Genomic DNA, 11,241 nt, shown 5'->3' with positions numbered 1-11,241 from the left:
GGAAAACAGTGTGGTGATTCCTAAAAGATCTAAAAATTAACCTTCCATATGACCCAGCAATTCCCTTTCTGGGAATATAAGAGGAACTCAAATCATTCTATAAGAAGGATACCTGCACATGCATCGTTATTGCAGCATTATTCACAATAGCAAAAACATGGAACCAACCTTGCTACCCATTGAAAGTGGACTGGATTTTTTTTAAATGTGGTATATATACATGATAGAATATTATGCAACCATAAAGAAGGACAAAATTATGTACTTCACAGCAATTTGGATGGATTTCAAGTCTATAATAGTGATCTATTATAGAAACAGAAAGGTTTTTTTGTAGTTTTTTGGTTTTTTTTTGAGTTGGAGTCTCACTATGTCACCCAGACTGCAGTGCAGTGGCCGCTCCCGGCCACCGCAGCCTCCACCTGCTGGGCTCCAGCGATTCTTCTGCTTCAGCCCTCCAAGTAACTGAACTACAGGCGCATGCTACCACACCCAGCTAATTTTTGATTTATTGTAAAGACAAGGTCTCCCCAAGTTGCCCAGGTGGGTCTCGAACCCACGGGCCCAGGCAATGCACTCACCTCGGCCTCCCAAAGTGTTGGGATTACAGGTTGAGCCACCAAGCCTAGCCAAACATCACTTTCTTTGAGAAGCTTTTCCTGGCCCCCAAATCAGGGTGAGGATCCATTCCTAAGCACCCCCATAGTAGTCGCTCTGTTCCCTGCTCCTTGGTCTTTGCATTTACCACACTGCACTGTACCTACTTGGTGACTTGCCTGTGTTCCGTACTAGATTATAAATCCTGGGAGGGGCAGGGACTGTGTCTGTCCTGTTCGCCACAGGATCCCACTGGCACATGGTAGGAGTTTAGTAAATATTTGTTTAATTTATTCTTGGCACTGTGGAAAAAGAGATGAGCTGAACACGGCTCCTGCCCTTGAGGGGCTCCATGTTTGGGGGGTAGGGAGAAACAGATCCATGAGCCGGGCACGGTGGCTCAAGCCTATAATCCCAGCACTTTGGGAGGCCAAGGTGAGGGGACTGCCTGAGCCTATTGGTTTGAGAACAGCCTAGGCTACTTGGCGAGACCTCATCTCTACAATAAATCAAAAAATTATCCGGACATGGTAGCACACACCTGTAGTTCCAGTTACTCGGAAGACTAAGGCAGAAGGATCTCTGGAGCCCAGAGGGTCAATGCTGGGGTGGTGAGTGTGCCACTGCACTCTAGCCTGGGTGACAGAGTGATATTCCAACTCAAAAAAAAAAGAAAGATCCATGAAGAGATCTGCAGTGCCCTGTAGTGAAGGCACCACAGAGGTGTGAACAGAGAGCTCTGAGAACACGGAACAGGGCACAAGTCACCCCACCTGGCTAGGGAAGGCTACGTCATACGCTATGTGAACTGAGCCACAAAGGCAAGCTGGGTTTCCAAAGCTGTGGAAGGACATTCTAGGCTGAGCGAACCCTGAGTGAAAAAGCACACGATAGTATCCAGGGACGAGAAGGGTACAGTGTGGCAGGATCACTCAGCTAATGGGGTCCAGCTCCCAAGACCTCCATCTTCAGGCCGGTACTAGGCCACCCTGAGACATGGGCACCCTTAGCAGGCTGATAATTTGGAGCCCCTTCAAGTTAATACTCTTTAAATGTTTGTCCAATATCTATTAGGTGGAGGACAAGGAGAAACAGACTTAAGTCCTTCCCTCCTGATAAATATCCTCTCCTGGGTGTTGCTTTCAACTGTGTTGACCACAGTTGACTGTGGTCATCGGAGCAGGTCACATCAGTGATAACTCTACATCAGGAATCTCTTTTATTTTCACATAAGATCACTGGAGCAGATTAAAGGTTTATATTTTATCGACTTCACCCCATAATGTTTTAGTTCCCCATGCCCACACTTAGGCTCCCCCACCCCCCACCACCATCTAGCTCTGATGTAGTAGAGTTCTGTCCCAGCCTGTCCTGGCTCTCTGCCACCCCCCTTCAGGCTTCCTGTGGTTTGAGTGCAAGGAAGTGTGGATTGAGGGCCTGCGCAGTTACCTCCTGGACTGGTGGAACTTCCTGGATGTGGTCATCCTGTCCCTGTACCTGGCAGCCTTCGCACTGCGCCTCCTCTTGGCTGGGCTTGCCCACGTGCACTGCCGGGATACCCCCGATGGGGCTGCTTGCCACTATTTCACCATGGCTGGTGAGTGCCCCCGACCTCAGCCCTGAATCCCACCCTGCCTCCCGTTTCTCTTCCCTCCTGGTTCCGGGCTCTCAGCCACAGCCCCATTCCACTCTGCACAGAACGAAGTGAGTGGCGCACGGAGGACCCCCAGTTCCTGGCTGAGGTGCTCTTTGCTGTCACCAGCATGCTCAGCTTCACCCGCCTGGCCTACATTCTGCCAGCCCACGAGTCGCTGGGCACTCTGCAGATTTCCATTGGCAAGATGATTGATGACATGATGAGGTGCGTACTGCCCCTCTCGGCACACTCCTCTCTGACAGGCTCCACTCGATCTCCCTCTGAGACACCTCAGTTCTCAACCTGTGTTCCTCCAGAGGCATAGGCTCCAGAGACCTCTGAAGCCCTAAAACTACAGGCAAAATGTGGAGTGTAAATGTAAATGTATATTTCTCTACAGAGAGGGTCTATCATCTTCATTTAATTCTCAAAGAGGCCAATGACCCCAGAAGAGATGACAATCCACTGATAGCAGAAAGAGTCCTTGATTGGGAGTTCCAGTTCCCCTTCTGTCACTTTCTCTGTGATCCCTCTCTGGGCATCAGTTTCCCCATTTTTTTTTTGGAGTCGGAGTCTCACTGTCACTCAAGCTGGAGTGCAGTGGCACGCTTACAAGTACAGCAACCTTGACCTGCTGGGCTCAGGTGATCCTTCTGCTTCAGCCTTCCAAGTAGCTGGCACTACAGGCATGTGCCACCGCACTCAGCTGATTTTTTTATTTATTATCGAGATGAGGTCTTGCCAAGTTGCCCAGGCTGGTCTTGAATCCCTGGGCTCAGGCAATCCTCTTGCCTCCACCTCCCAAAGTGCTGGGATTATAGCCATGAGCCACCATGCCCAGCCAGTTTCCCCATCTTTAAGGAAAGTTAAGCCACTGGACTCGGGTTCCTTTGGATCCTTCCCGTTCTACAACTGAATGCTCTTTGAACCCATGTCATTATCTGGTCTTCTTGGTGCTTATCACCTAATCATGTATAGCCAAACCTGGTCTCTTACCCTGATATCAGAGCCTGTAGCTAATACCTACTGCCCGGGGGATCACCTGCCTGAGGTAGGACTGAAATGGATGTCCTTGGTGGGAAAAGCCTTAATTATATCTATTAACAGCTTCAGTTCAGCTTAGCTTAGGGGAGAACCTCCCACCCCACCCCAAAATTCTTCTAGCCCTCCCTGTGACAGGCTAACTCATTCTCACAGATGGCTTTAACGCTTCTAGTAGTAACTCCTGTCCAATGGGACACTTCAACTCCTGACCATCCCTGTGTCATCCTTGTATGTTACCTCTGGAAGACTGGTCCATACCCAGCTTTGACTGCTTGGACTCAGTACCCATTAAAGAATTCATGAAAGGAGAGTGTCTGCCCATTTCCTGTCTCCTTTCCCGCCCCCTAATTTCTTTATTCTTTTTTTTTTTGAGTTGGGAGTCTCAATCTGTCGCCCAGACTGGAGTGCAGTGGCATGCTTCCAGCCACCGCAGCCTCCACCTGCTGGGCTCCGGCGATCCTTCCGTCTCAGCCTTCCAAGTAGCTGGAACTACAGGGGCACGCTACCTCGCCGGTTAATTTTTGATTTATTACAGAATTGAAGTCTCGCCAAGTTGCCCGGGCGGGTCTCGAACCCACAGGCTCAGGCAATCTACTCGCCTCGGCCTCCCAAAGTGCTGGTATTACAGGCTGAGCCACTGAGCCCAACCTCTTTGTTCTTGGTTTTTTTTTCTTGTTTTTTTTTTTGAGCTGGAGTCTCACTCTGTCACCCAGACTGGAGTGCAGTGGCCACTCCCGGCCACCACAGCCTCGACCTGCTGGGCTCCGGCGATCCTTCCGCCTCAGCCTTCCAAGGAGCTGGAACTACAGGCGGGTGCTACCACGCCCGGCTAATTGTTCTTGTTTGTTTTTTGTTTTTTGTTTTGAGTTGGAGTCTCACTCCGTCGCTCCTGGCCACCGCAGCCTCGCCTGCTGGGCTCCGGCGATCCTTCCGCCTCAGCCTTCCGAGTAGCCAGAATTACAGGCGTGTGCTACCACGCCCGGTTGATTTTTTGGATTTATTATAGAGATGAGGTCTCGCTGCCCAGGCGGGTCTCGAACCGGCGGTCTCAGGCAATCCACTCACCTCAGCCTCCCAAAGGTAATTGTTCTTAATAATAACTGAATACCTGTCAAGCAGAGAGCCAGGAAGGCCATCACCCAATTTCACTTTCCAGAGCCTGACTTCTCCCAGGGTGGAGACCTGCTCTGACCCTTCCACATCCTGCCCCTGCCAGGTTCATGTTCATCCTCATGATCATCCTAACTGCCTTCCTCTGTGGCCTCAACAACATCTATGTACCCTACCAGGAGACAGAACGGCTGGGCAAGTATGCTGGGGCAGGGGCAGGATGGCAGGTGGGGGGAGTCTGGGACATTGCAGCTTGGAGCCCTAGTGATCTCCCCTTCCTGTCTCTCTTATTCCCTCATCTGTGCACTCAGTTAATTCTGTTTGCTCACTCCTTCATTGATTAATTCTGTCACTCATCTATTTGTTCACTTATGCATTCATCAATTCACTCATTTTTCTCCTCAAACTTTTTATTTTGAAAAATGTCAATCCTGGCCGGGCACGGTGGCTCAGCCTGTAATCCCAGCACTTTGGGAGGCTGAGACGGATAGAGAATTGCCTGAGTCCAGGGGTTCAAGACCAGCCTGGGGAACTTGGTGAGACCTCGTGTCTACGATAAATCACAAAAAAACTAGCCGGGCTTGGTGGTGTGTGTCTGTAGTTCCAGCTGCTAGAAGGCAGAGGCAGAAAGATCGGCTGAGGCGGAAGGATCGCCTGAACTCAGTAGATCATGGCTGCGGCGGCCATGAGCATACCAATGCACTCCGGCCTGGGCAACAAGAGTAAGACTCTAACTCAAAAAAAAAAAAGAAAAAGAAAAATGTCAATCCTATTAAAAAGTTAAAAAGTATAGTGGACACCCGTATAACCTTCACCTAGCTTCACCAGTTGCTATACTTTTGCCACACTTGATCTATTGCTCTATTTATTTATTTATTTATTTTCTGAAACTTAAAAGTTGCAGAAAAGGCATAGTGGGTCACATCTGTAATTCCAGCACTTTGGAAGTCCAAAGTCCCCCTACCTCTTCTTTTTCTTTCACAACAAACAAATATTGTTGCAGAGTATGGACCAAGTTCTAGTTCACAGTTGGGATTGATCTATTTCCTCATGATAGGACTCAAGGTCAGCAGTTTGGGCAAGAGCACAACCTAGTTGATAGTGTGTGCTTTCTATTGCATCACCCTGTCTGGAGACGCATGTCAGTGTGCCCACTGATGAGGCCCACTGGTCCAGCAAAGTCTCCTTTGTTACGGTGCCAGGGAAGCCCTTTTAATAACAGGAAGACATGTTGCGTCTGTGTGACTAAAGTGCTCCCTCGCAAACTTTTACCAAGTGACTTTATCATCCATATAGATGATTTTTACCTGAATCAGTTGTTACAATGGTGGTTTAAAAATGGTGATTTTTCTTCTTATATTTATTTATTGTAGAGGCGGGGTCTTGCATTGTTGCCCATGCTGGCCTCAGACTTCTGGGCTCAGGCGATCTTCCTGCCAAGGCCTCCCAAAATGCTGGGATTACAGGCGTGAGCCACCACACCCAGCTTTCTCCTCCATTTATTAGTAGGCATTCTTCCACAGAGAAGTGCTTTCACCTACCTTCTTTTTCAAGCATAAGTACAATAATCCATTAGTCTTTATTCTTTTTGGTGCTCAGTTCTTCCTAAATATGGCCAATAATTCATTCTTTTTTTTTTTTTTTTTTTTAGTCAGAGTCTCACTCTGTCACCCAGGCTAGAGTACAGTGGCAGGATCATGGTTACTGCAGCCTTGATCTAATGGCCTCAGGGGATCCTCCCTCCTCAGCCTGTAGGTGCCAGCACACTTGGCTAATTTTTTTTATTTCTTATAGAGATGAGGTCTCACCAAGTTGCCTAGGCTGGTCTTGAACTCCTGGGCTCAGGCAGTCCTCCCGCCTTGGCCTCCCAAAGTGCTAGAATTACAGGTGTGAGCCACAGTGCCCAGCTGCCAATAATTGATTCTTTTTTTTTTTTTGAGTTGAAGTCTCACTCTGTCACCCAGGCTGGAGTGCAGTGGCATGCTCCTGGCCTCCACAGCCTCGACCTGCTGGACTCAGGCGATCCTTCCACCTCAGCCTTCCAAGTAGCTGGACCTTCGGACATGTGCTATCATGCCTGGCTACTTTTTTGATTTATTGTAGAGACTAGGTCTCACCATGTTACCCAGGCGGGGAACCCGTGGGCTCAGGCAATCCTCTCTCCTCCCTGGTCTCGAACCCACAGGCTAAGGCAATCCTCTCTCCTCGGCCTCCCAAAATGCTGGAATTATAGGCTTGAGCCACCTCACCCAGACAATAATTAATTCTTATATGTGTTTACTCTTTCTTTTTTTTTTTTTTTTGAGTTGGAGTCTCACTCTGTCGCCCAGACTGGAGTGCAGTGGCCGCTCCCGGCCACCTCAGCCTCGCCCTGCTGGGCTCCAGCGATCCTTCCGCCTCAGCCTTCCGAGTAGCTGGAACTACAGGCGCGCATGTGTTTACTCTTTCATTGTTCATTCATCCATTCCCTCACCTTTAAAATGTGTTCACTTTCTTAGCCATTCAGTCATTTTAAGTTTTTTACTGTCATTAAGTTCACACCCATTTACTGACACCCTCTTTTAGTAGATCCTGTGTCTGGCAGTGGAAGCACAGGCAGGAGAGATAAACCAGACCCACTGTCATGGAGAAGATAGCCATGTGCACAGATAAGCTCAGTGTGGGATACTGAGTGTATGAGAAAGGATTTGTTCTGAGGGTGCCCAGAGGAGGAAGCCCCTTCCTTTATTTTAGATTATCAGGCATCACAGGGAAGGAACAAGTGGAACTCCCCTAGAAGATTCATGGACTTCAAAGAAGGCAAAAAGCAGGGAGGCATGTGTAGAGAATGGCAAGACGTCATCCACTGTGAAGTGATGCCACCAGCACCCATGAAGCAGGTGAAATAAGCAGTGACTTTCCCTGGCACTAAGATTCACAGTTTAAGCCGGGCTCGGTGGCTCAGCCTGTAATCCCGCACCTCTGGGAGGCTGAGGTGAGTGGATTGCCTGAGCCCGGGGGTTCGAGACCCGCCTGGGCAGTGAGACCTCATCTCTACAATAAATCAAAAAATCAGCCGGGCGTGGTAGCGCATGCCTGCAATTCCGGCTACTGGGAAGGCTGAGGCGAAAGGATCGCCGGAGCCCAGCAGGTCGAGGCTGCGGTGACTGGGAGCGGCCACTGCACTCCAGTCTGGGTGACAGAGTGAGACTCCAACTCAAAAAAAAAACAACAAAGATTCACAGTTTAAACTGTGTAAGCTAACAGCCTAAAGTCAGTCTATGAACAAGAATTATTTGTAGGAGGACTGGTCTGAATAAAGCTTCTTTGTACACTGGAACCATGAGAAAGCCTTAACCAATATCCATCGGCCCAAGTGTGGGTCCTTTGGCATCACCAATGAAACCACCACACAGTTGGCGTCATGAAGAATCTGTGACTGGGCAATTGCTTGGGAGGCATCTAGACCTCCTTGGCCTGCTGGAGAAAGCCCAAGCTCCCCAGCAAGACCTTCATGAACAGTTGACCTGGCCCAGCTACCCGCTCACAAAACCCTCTCCATGTGCTGGTGTGAGAGACTACGGCTGAACTGGTGCTGAGATGGAGGGAATTAAGACAGATTCACAAGAAATACAATAGGAGAGAAAGTGTGATCAGGTCTGTGAGTGACTAACAGGTCTGTGAGTGACTAAGGACGTTCTGCTGGGTGCAGAGAAGGGAGTTCAGGAAAGGCTTCCTGGAAGAGATAACACTGGAGTTGCTACCAGTGTGCTCCATCCTGCCTTTCCCAGCCGGAGGCATTTCTCAGCTGGTCTCCCTGCCTCCTTTCTCACCTGCTTCCCTTCCATTTGGCTCACAGCAACCAACATGATCTTCTCAAATGCAAATCAGGCACCCCTCCCCACCCTCCCCACTTAGGACTCTCCAAGGCTTCCTATTCTTCTAGGCCTTGGGTAGGATCTTTGTTTTAGTCCCGCTTTACCTCTCACAAGCCTCTCTCTGCCTAGTCCCTGAGGCCAGCTGGCCTCAGTTTCTTAAACGCCCCCATACTCCCCTGCCTTTGGGACGCTTCTCCACACCTCCTTCCCTCACACGTTGGTTCCCATGTGGCCTTTGGAGCTTAGCTTGAATGCTTCTCTAGGGCGCTTTCCCCAACCCAGACAAGGTCATAGCATCCTACATGGCTCCTCCACAATGCTGACCACAACTTCCAGTGTAATATGAGTAGTGTCCATCTCACCCACTCCCACCCCAGAACTGAAGGTCCTTGAAGACAAGGACTATGCTTGTTTTGTCCACAGATGCGTCCTTAGCATCTATGACACTACGATGTGCTCAGGAAATACTGGTTGACTAAAAGAATTAAATTTGGAACTCAGAAATGGCAAGTGTGTGTATGCACCGGGTTGGTCCAAAGGGCTTCATGGAAGCAGAACGCCCTCGGCTGGGTCCTGGAGGGGGAGGAGGAGTGTGCCTGGGTGGAGTTGGCTCCTCTCTCACCCCTGGTTTCCTGTCCCTTACTTGGCCGGGCATGCCAGTTTCAACGAGACGTTCCAGTTTCTGTTCTGGACCATGTTTGGCATGGAGGAGCACAGTGTGGTAGACATGCCTCAGTTTCTGGTGCCTGAATTCGTGGGCCGGGCCCTCTACGGCCTCTTCACCATCGTCATGGTCATTGTGCTGCTCAACATGCTCATCGCCATGATCACCAACTCCTTCCAGAAGATTGAGGTGCATGAGTTAGGCCAGCTCAGGCCAGGGAGAAGAAGGGAGAAGGGAAGGCAGGAATCAGGTGCAGTGAGTTGAGATACTTGGGTTCTTGTTCTGCCTCCACTGTTGTCTCGTTTAGTGGCTCTGTAAAATGAGACTCTTAGTCACGCTATTGGTAATTCCAGACACCAAGTCTAGTGTTCTTTCCACTCCAGGAAAGTGGGTAGGAACACGAGAAGGGGAAGAAAGGAAACGGGTGACTTAGGGTCTGCAGGCTGGATAGGATGTTAGAAGAATGAGGGATATTGGGGGAAGAGAGGCAAGGGGCTGAAGGTAGGGGAACTGGGGGGGATGATCGTGAGGATGGAGATAAGACTGGGAGAAGAAAGAGCGACAGAGTGGGTGGGCGGGTCAGTTTCCAAAGGGGTCCTGACAGCTCCCTACCTCCCGGCCCCCAGGATGATGCCGACGTGGAGTGGAAGTTTGCTCGCTCCAAGCTCTACCTGTCCTTCTTTCGAGAGGGCCTGACACTGCCTGTGCCCTTCAACATCCTGCCCTCTCCCAAGGCCATTTTCTACCTTCTCAGGTGAGGACCTCAGAGCTCCTGCTCCCACCCCCCAAGCCCCAGCCCCTGCATGCCACCTAGCTTGCGCCCCCATTTCCCAGGCCCTGTCCTCCAACTAGCCTCTTCCCACCTTCGAAATCTCTCAGGAGAATGTTCCGGTTTGTTTGCTGTTGCTGTGCCTGCTACAAGACCAAGAAGCCAGACTACCCCCCAATCCCTACCTTTGTGAGTACCTGTTCTGCTTGCATGTCTCCCTGGCAGCAAGCCTTCAGCTGGCGGTCTGTGCCATCCATTTGTCTGCTCTTCTGCCTGTCTTTCTGGACGTGTTCCCCAGAAAGCCTCTACCCGATTCCTGCTGGCTCGTGTGGCTTCCCTTTTCCTCTTTCTGCTCTGGCCATTTTCCAACCCTGTGTGACACAGCTTAAAGAAGTCCTTGCCACCCTCCTCCCAAGCTACTAATATCCCCTAAGTCCAGGCAAAGCTTTTTAATAACAAGACTGAACATTTTTCAAAAAACATTTGAACATTAAAAAAAAAAATGTTAACAGGGCTCGGTGGCTCAGCCTGGAATCCCGCGCCTTTGGGAGGCTGAGGTGAATGGATTGCCTGAGCCCATGGGTTCGAGAGCCGCCTGGGCAGGTGAGACCTCATCTCCACAATAAATCAAAAAATTAGCCGGGCATGGTAGCGCGTGCCTGTAATTCCTGCTACTCGGAAGGCTGAGGCGGAAGGATCGCCGGAGCCCAGCAGGTCAAGGCTGCGGTGGCTGGGAGCGGCCACTGCACTCCAGTCTGGGCGACAGAGTAAGACTCCAACTCAAAAAAATAAATAAATAAATAAAGTTGACCGGGCTCAGTGGCTCACGCCTGTAATCCCAGCACTTTAGGAGGCAGAGGCGAGAGGATTGCCTGAGACCAAGGGTTCGAGACCAGCCTGGGCAACATGACGAGACCTTATTTCTATAATAAATCAAAAAATTAGCCAGGTATGGTGGCGCGTGTCCACAGTTCCAGCTACTTGGAAGGCTGAGGTGGAAGGATCGCCTGAGCCCTGCAGGTCGAGGCTGCAGTAGCTGTGAGTGTGCTGCTACACTCCTGCCTGGGATACAGAGTGAGACTCCCACTCAAAAAAATTAAGAAGCCAAGAGTAAATGTCCTACAAACTGGTAATCAGAAGGCTGATAGTGGCCTGAGGGCGGAGGTCAATCACCCAAGGAGTGCCCTTACCCTCATTATTTGCTCCCTCACCCAGCCTGGCTTGATATGAGAGCCCCTTCCCCATTCAGACCAGCGTGGCTGCCAGGTCTGCAGGGGGTTCTCCTCCTCCTTGCCTCTCCCAACCCTCTTTCCCACCCCCCACCCGGGTCCTCTCACAGTCGACCCTTCCCCAGCTTCTGACCTCTGCTGTCCTACCTTCCAGGACTTCACTGTGAGATAGAGGCAGAGCAGGGTTGGGGCAGTGGCCTTCAGGGACAGAAGAGTCTGCAGGGGTTTTGTCTTGGGCCTTTATTTATTTTTTTTGAGTTGGAATCTCACTCTGTCGCCCAGACTGGAGTGCAGTGGCCGCTGCCGGCCACTGCAGCCTGGACCTGCTGGGCTCC

At 50.4% G+C, this 11,241-nt stretch overlaps 1 protein-coding gene across 1 annotated transcript in view; it reads left to right on the top strand.

The window, feature by feature from the left end:
- Nucleotides 1-1,993: 1,993 nt before the first annotated feature.
- Nucleotides 1,994-11,241, top strand: part of LOC103273715 (short transient receptor potential channel 2 homolog) — a gene marked incomplete at its 5' end in the record, with an annotated part of 10,857 nt that continues 1,609 nt past the window's right edge. The window contains 6 exons of the mRNA XM_008071159.1: nt 1,994-2,194; nt 2,296-2,458; nt 4,494-4,586; nt 8,905-9,097; nt 9,535-9,662; nt 9,788-9,866. Coding sequence (XP_008069350.1) covers nt 1,994-2,194; nt 2,296-2,458; nt 4,494-4,586; nt 8,905-9,097; nt 9,535-9,662; nt 9,788-9,866 — 857 coding nt within the window. The remainder of the gene's footprint in view (nt 2,195-2,295; nt 2,459-4,493; nt 4,587-8,904; nt 9,098-9,534; nt 9,663-9,787; nt 9,867-11,241) is intronic.

Source organism: Carlito syrichta, unplaced genomic scaffold, assembly GCF_000164805.1.
Source record: "Carlito syrichta isolate Samal-C Ts95f unplaced genomic scaffold, Tarsius_syrichta-2.0.1 Scaffold314132, whole genome shotgun sequence".
Lineage (NCBI taxonomy): Eukaryota > Metazoa > Chordata > Mammalia > Primates > Tarsiidae > Carlito > Carlito syrichta.
Note: the sequence above shows the minus strand (reverse complement) of the source record. Positions and strands in the feature narration are given on the sequence as shown.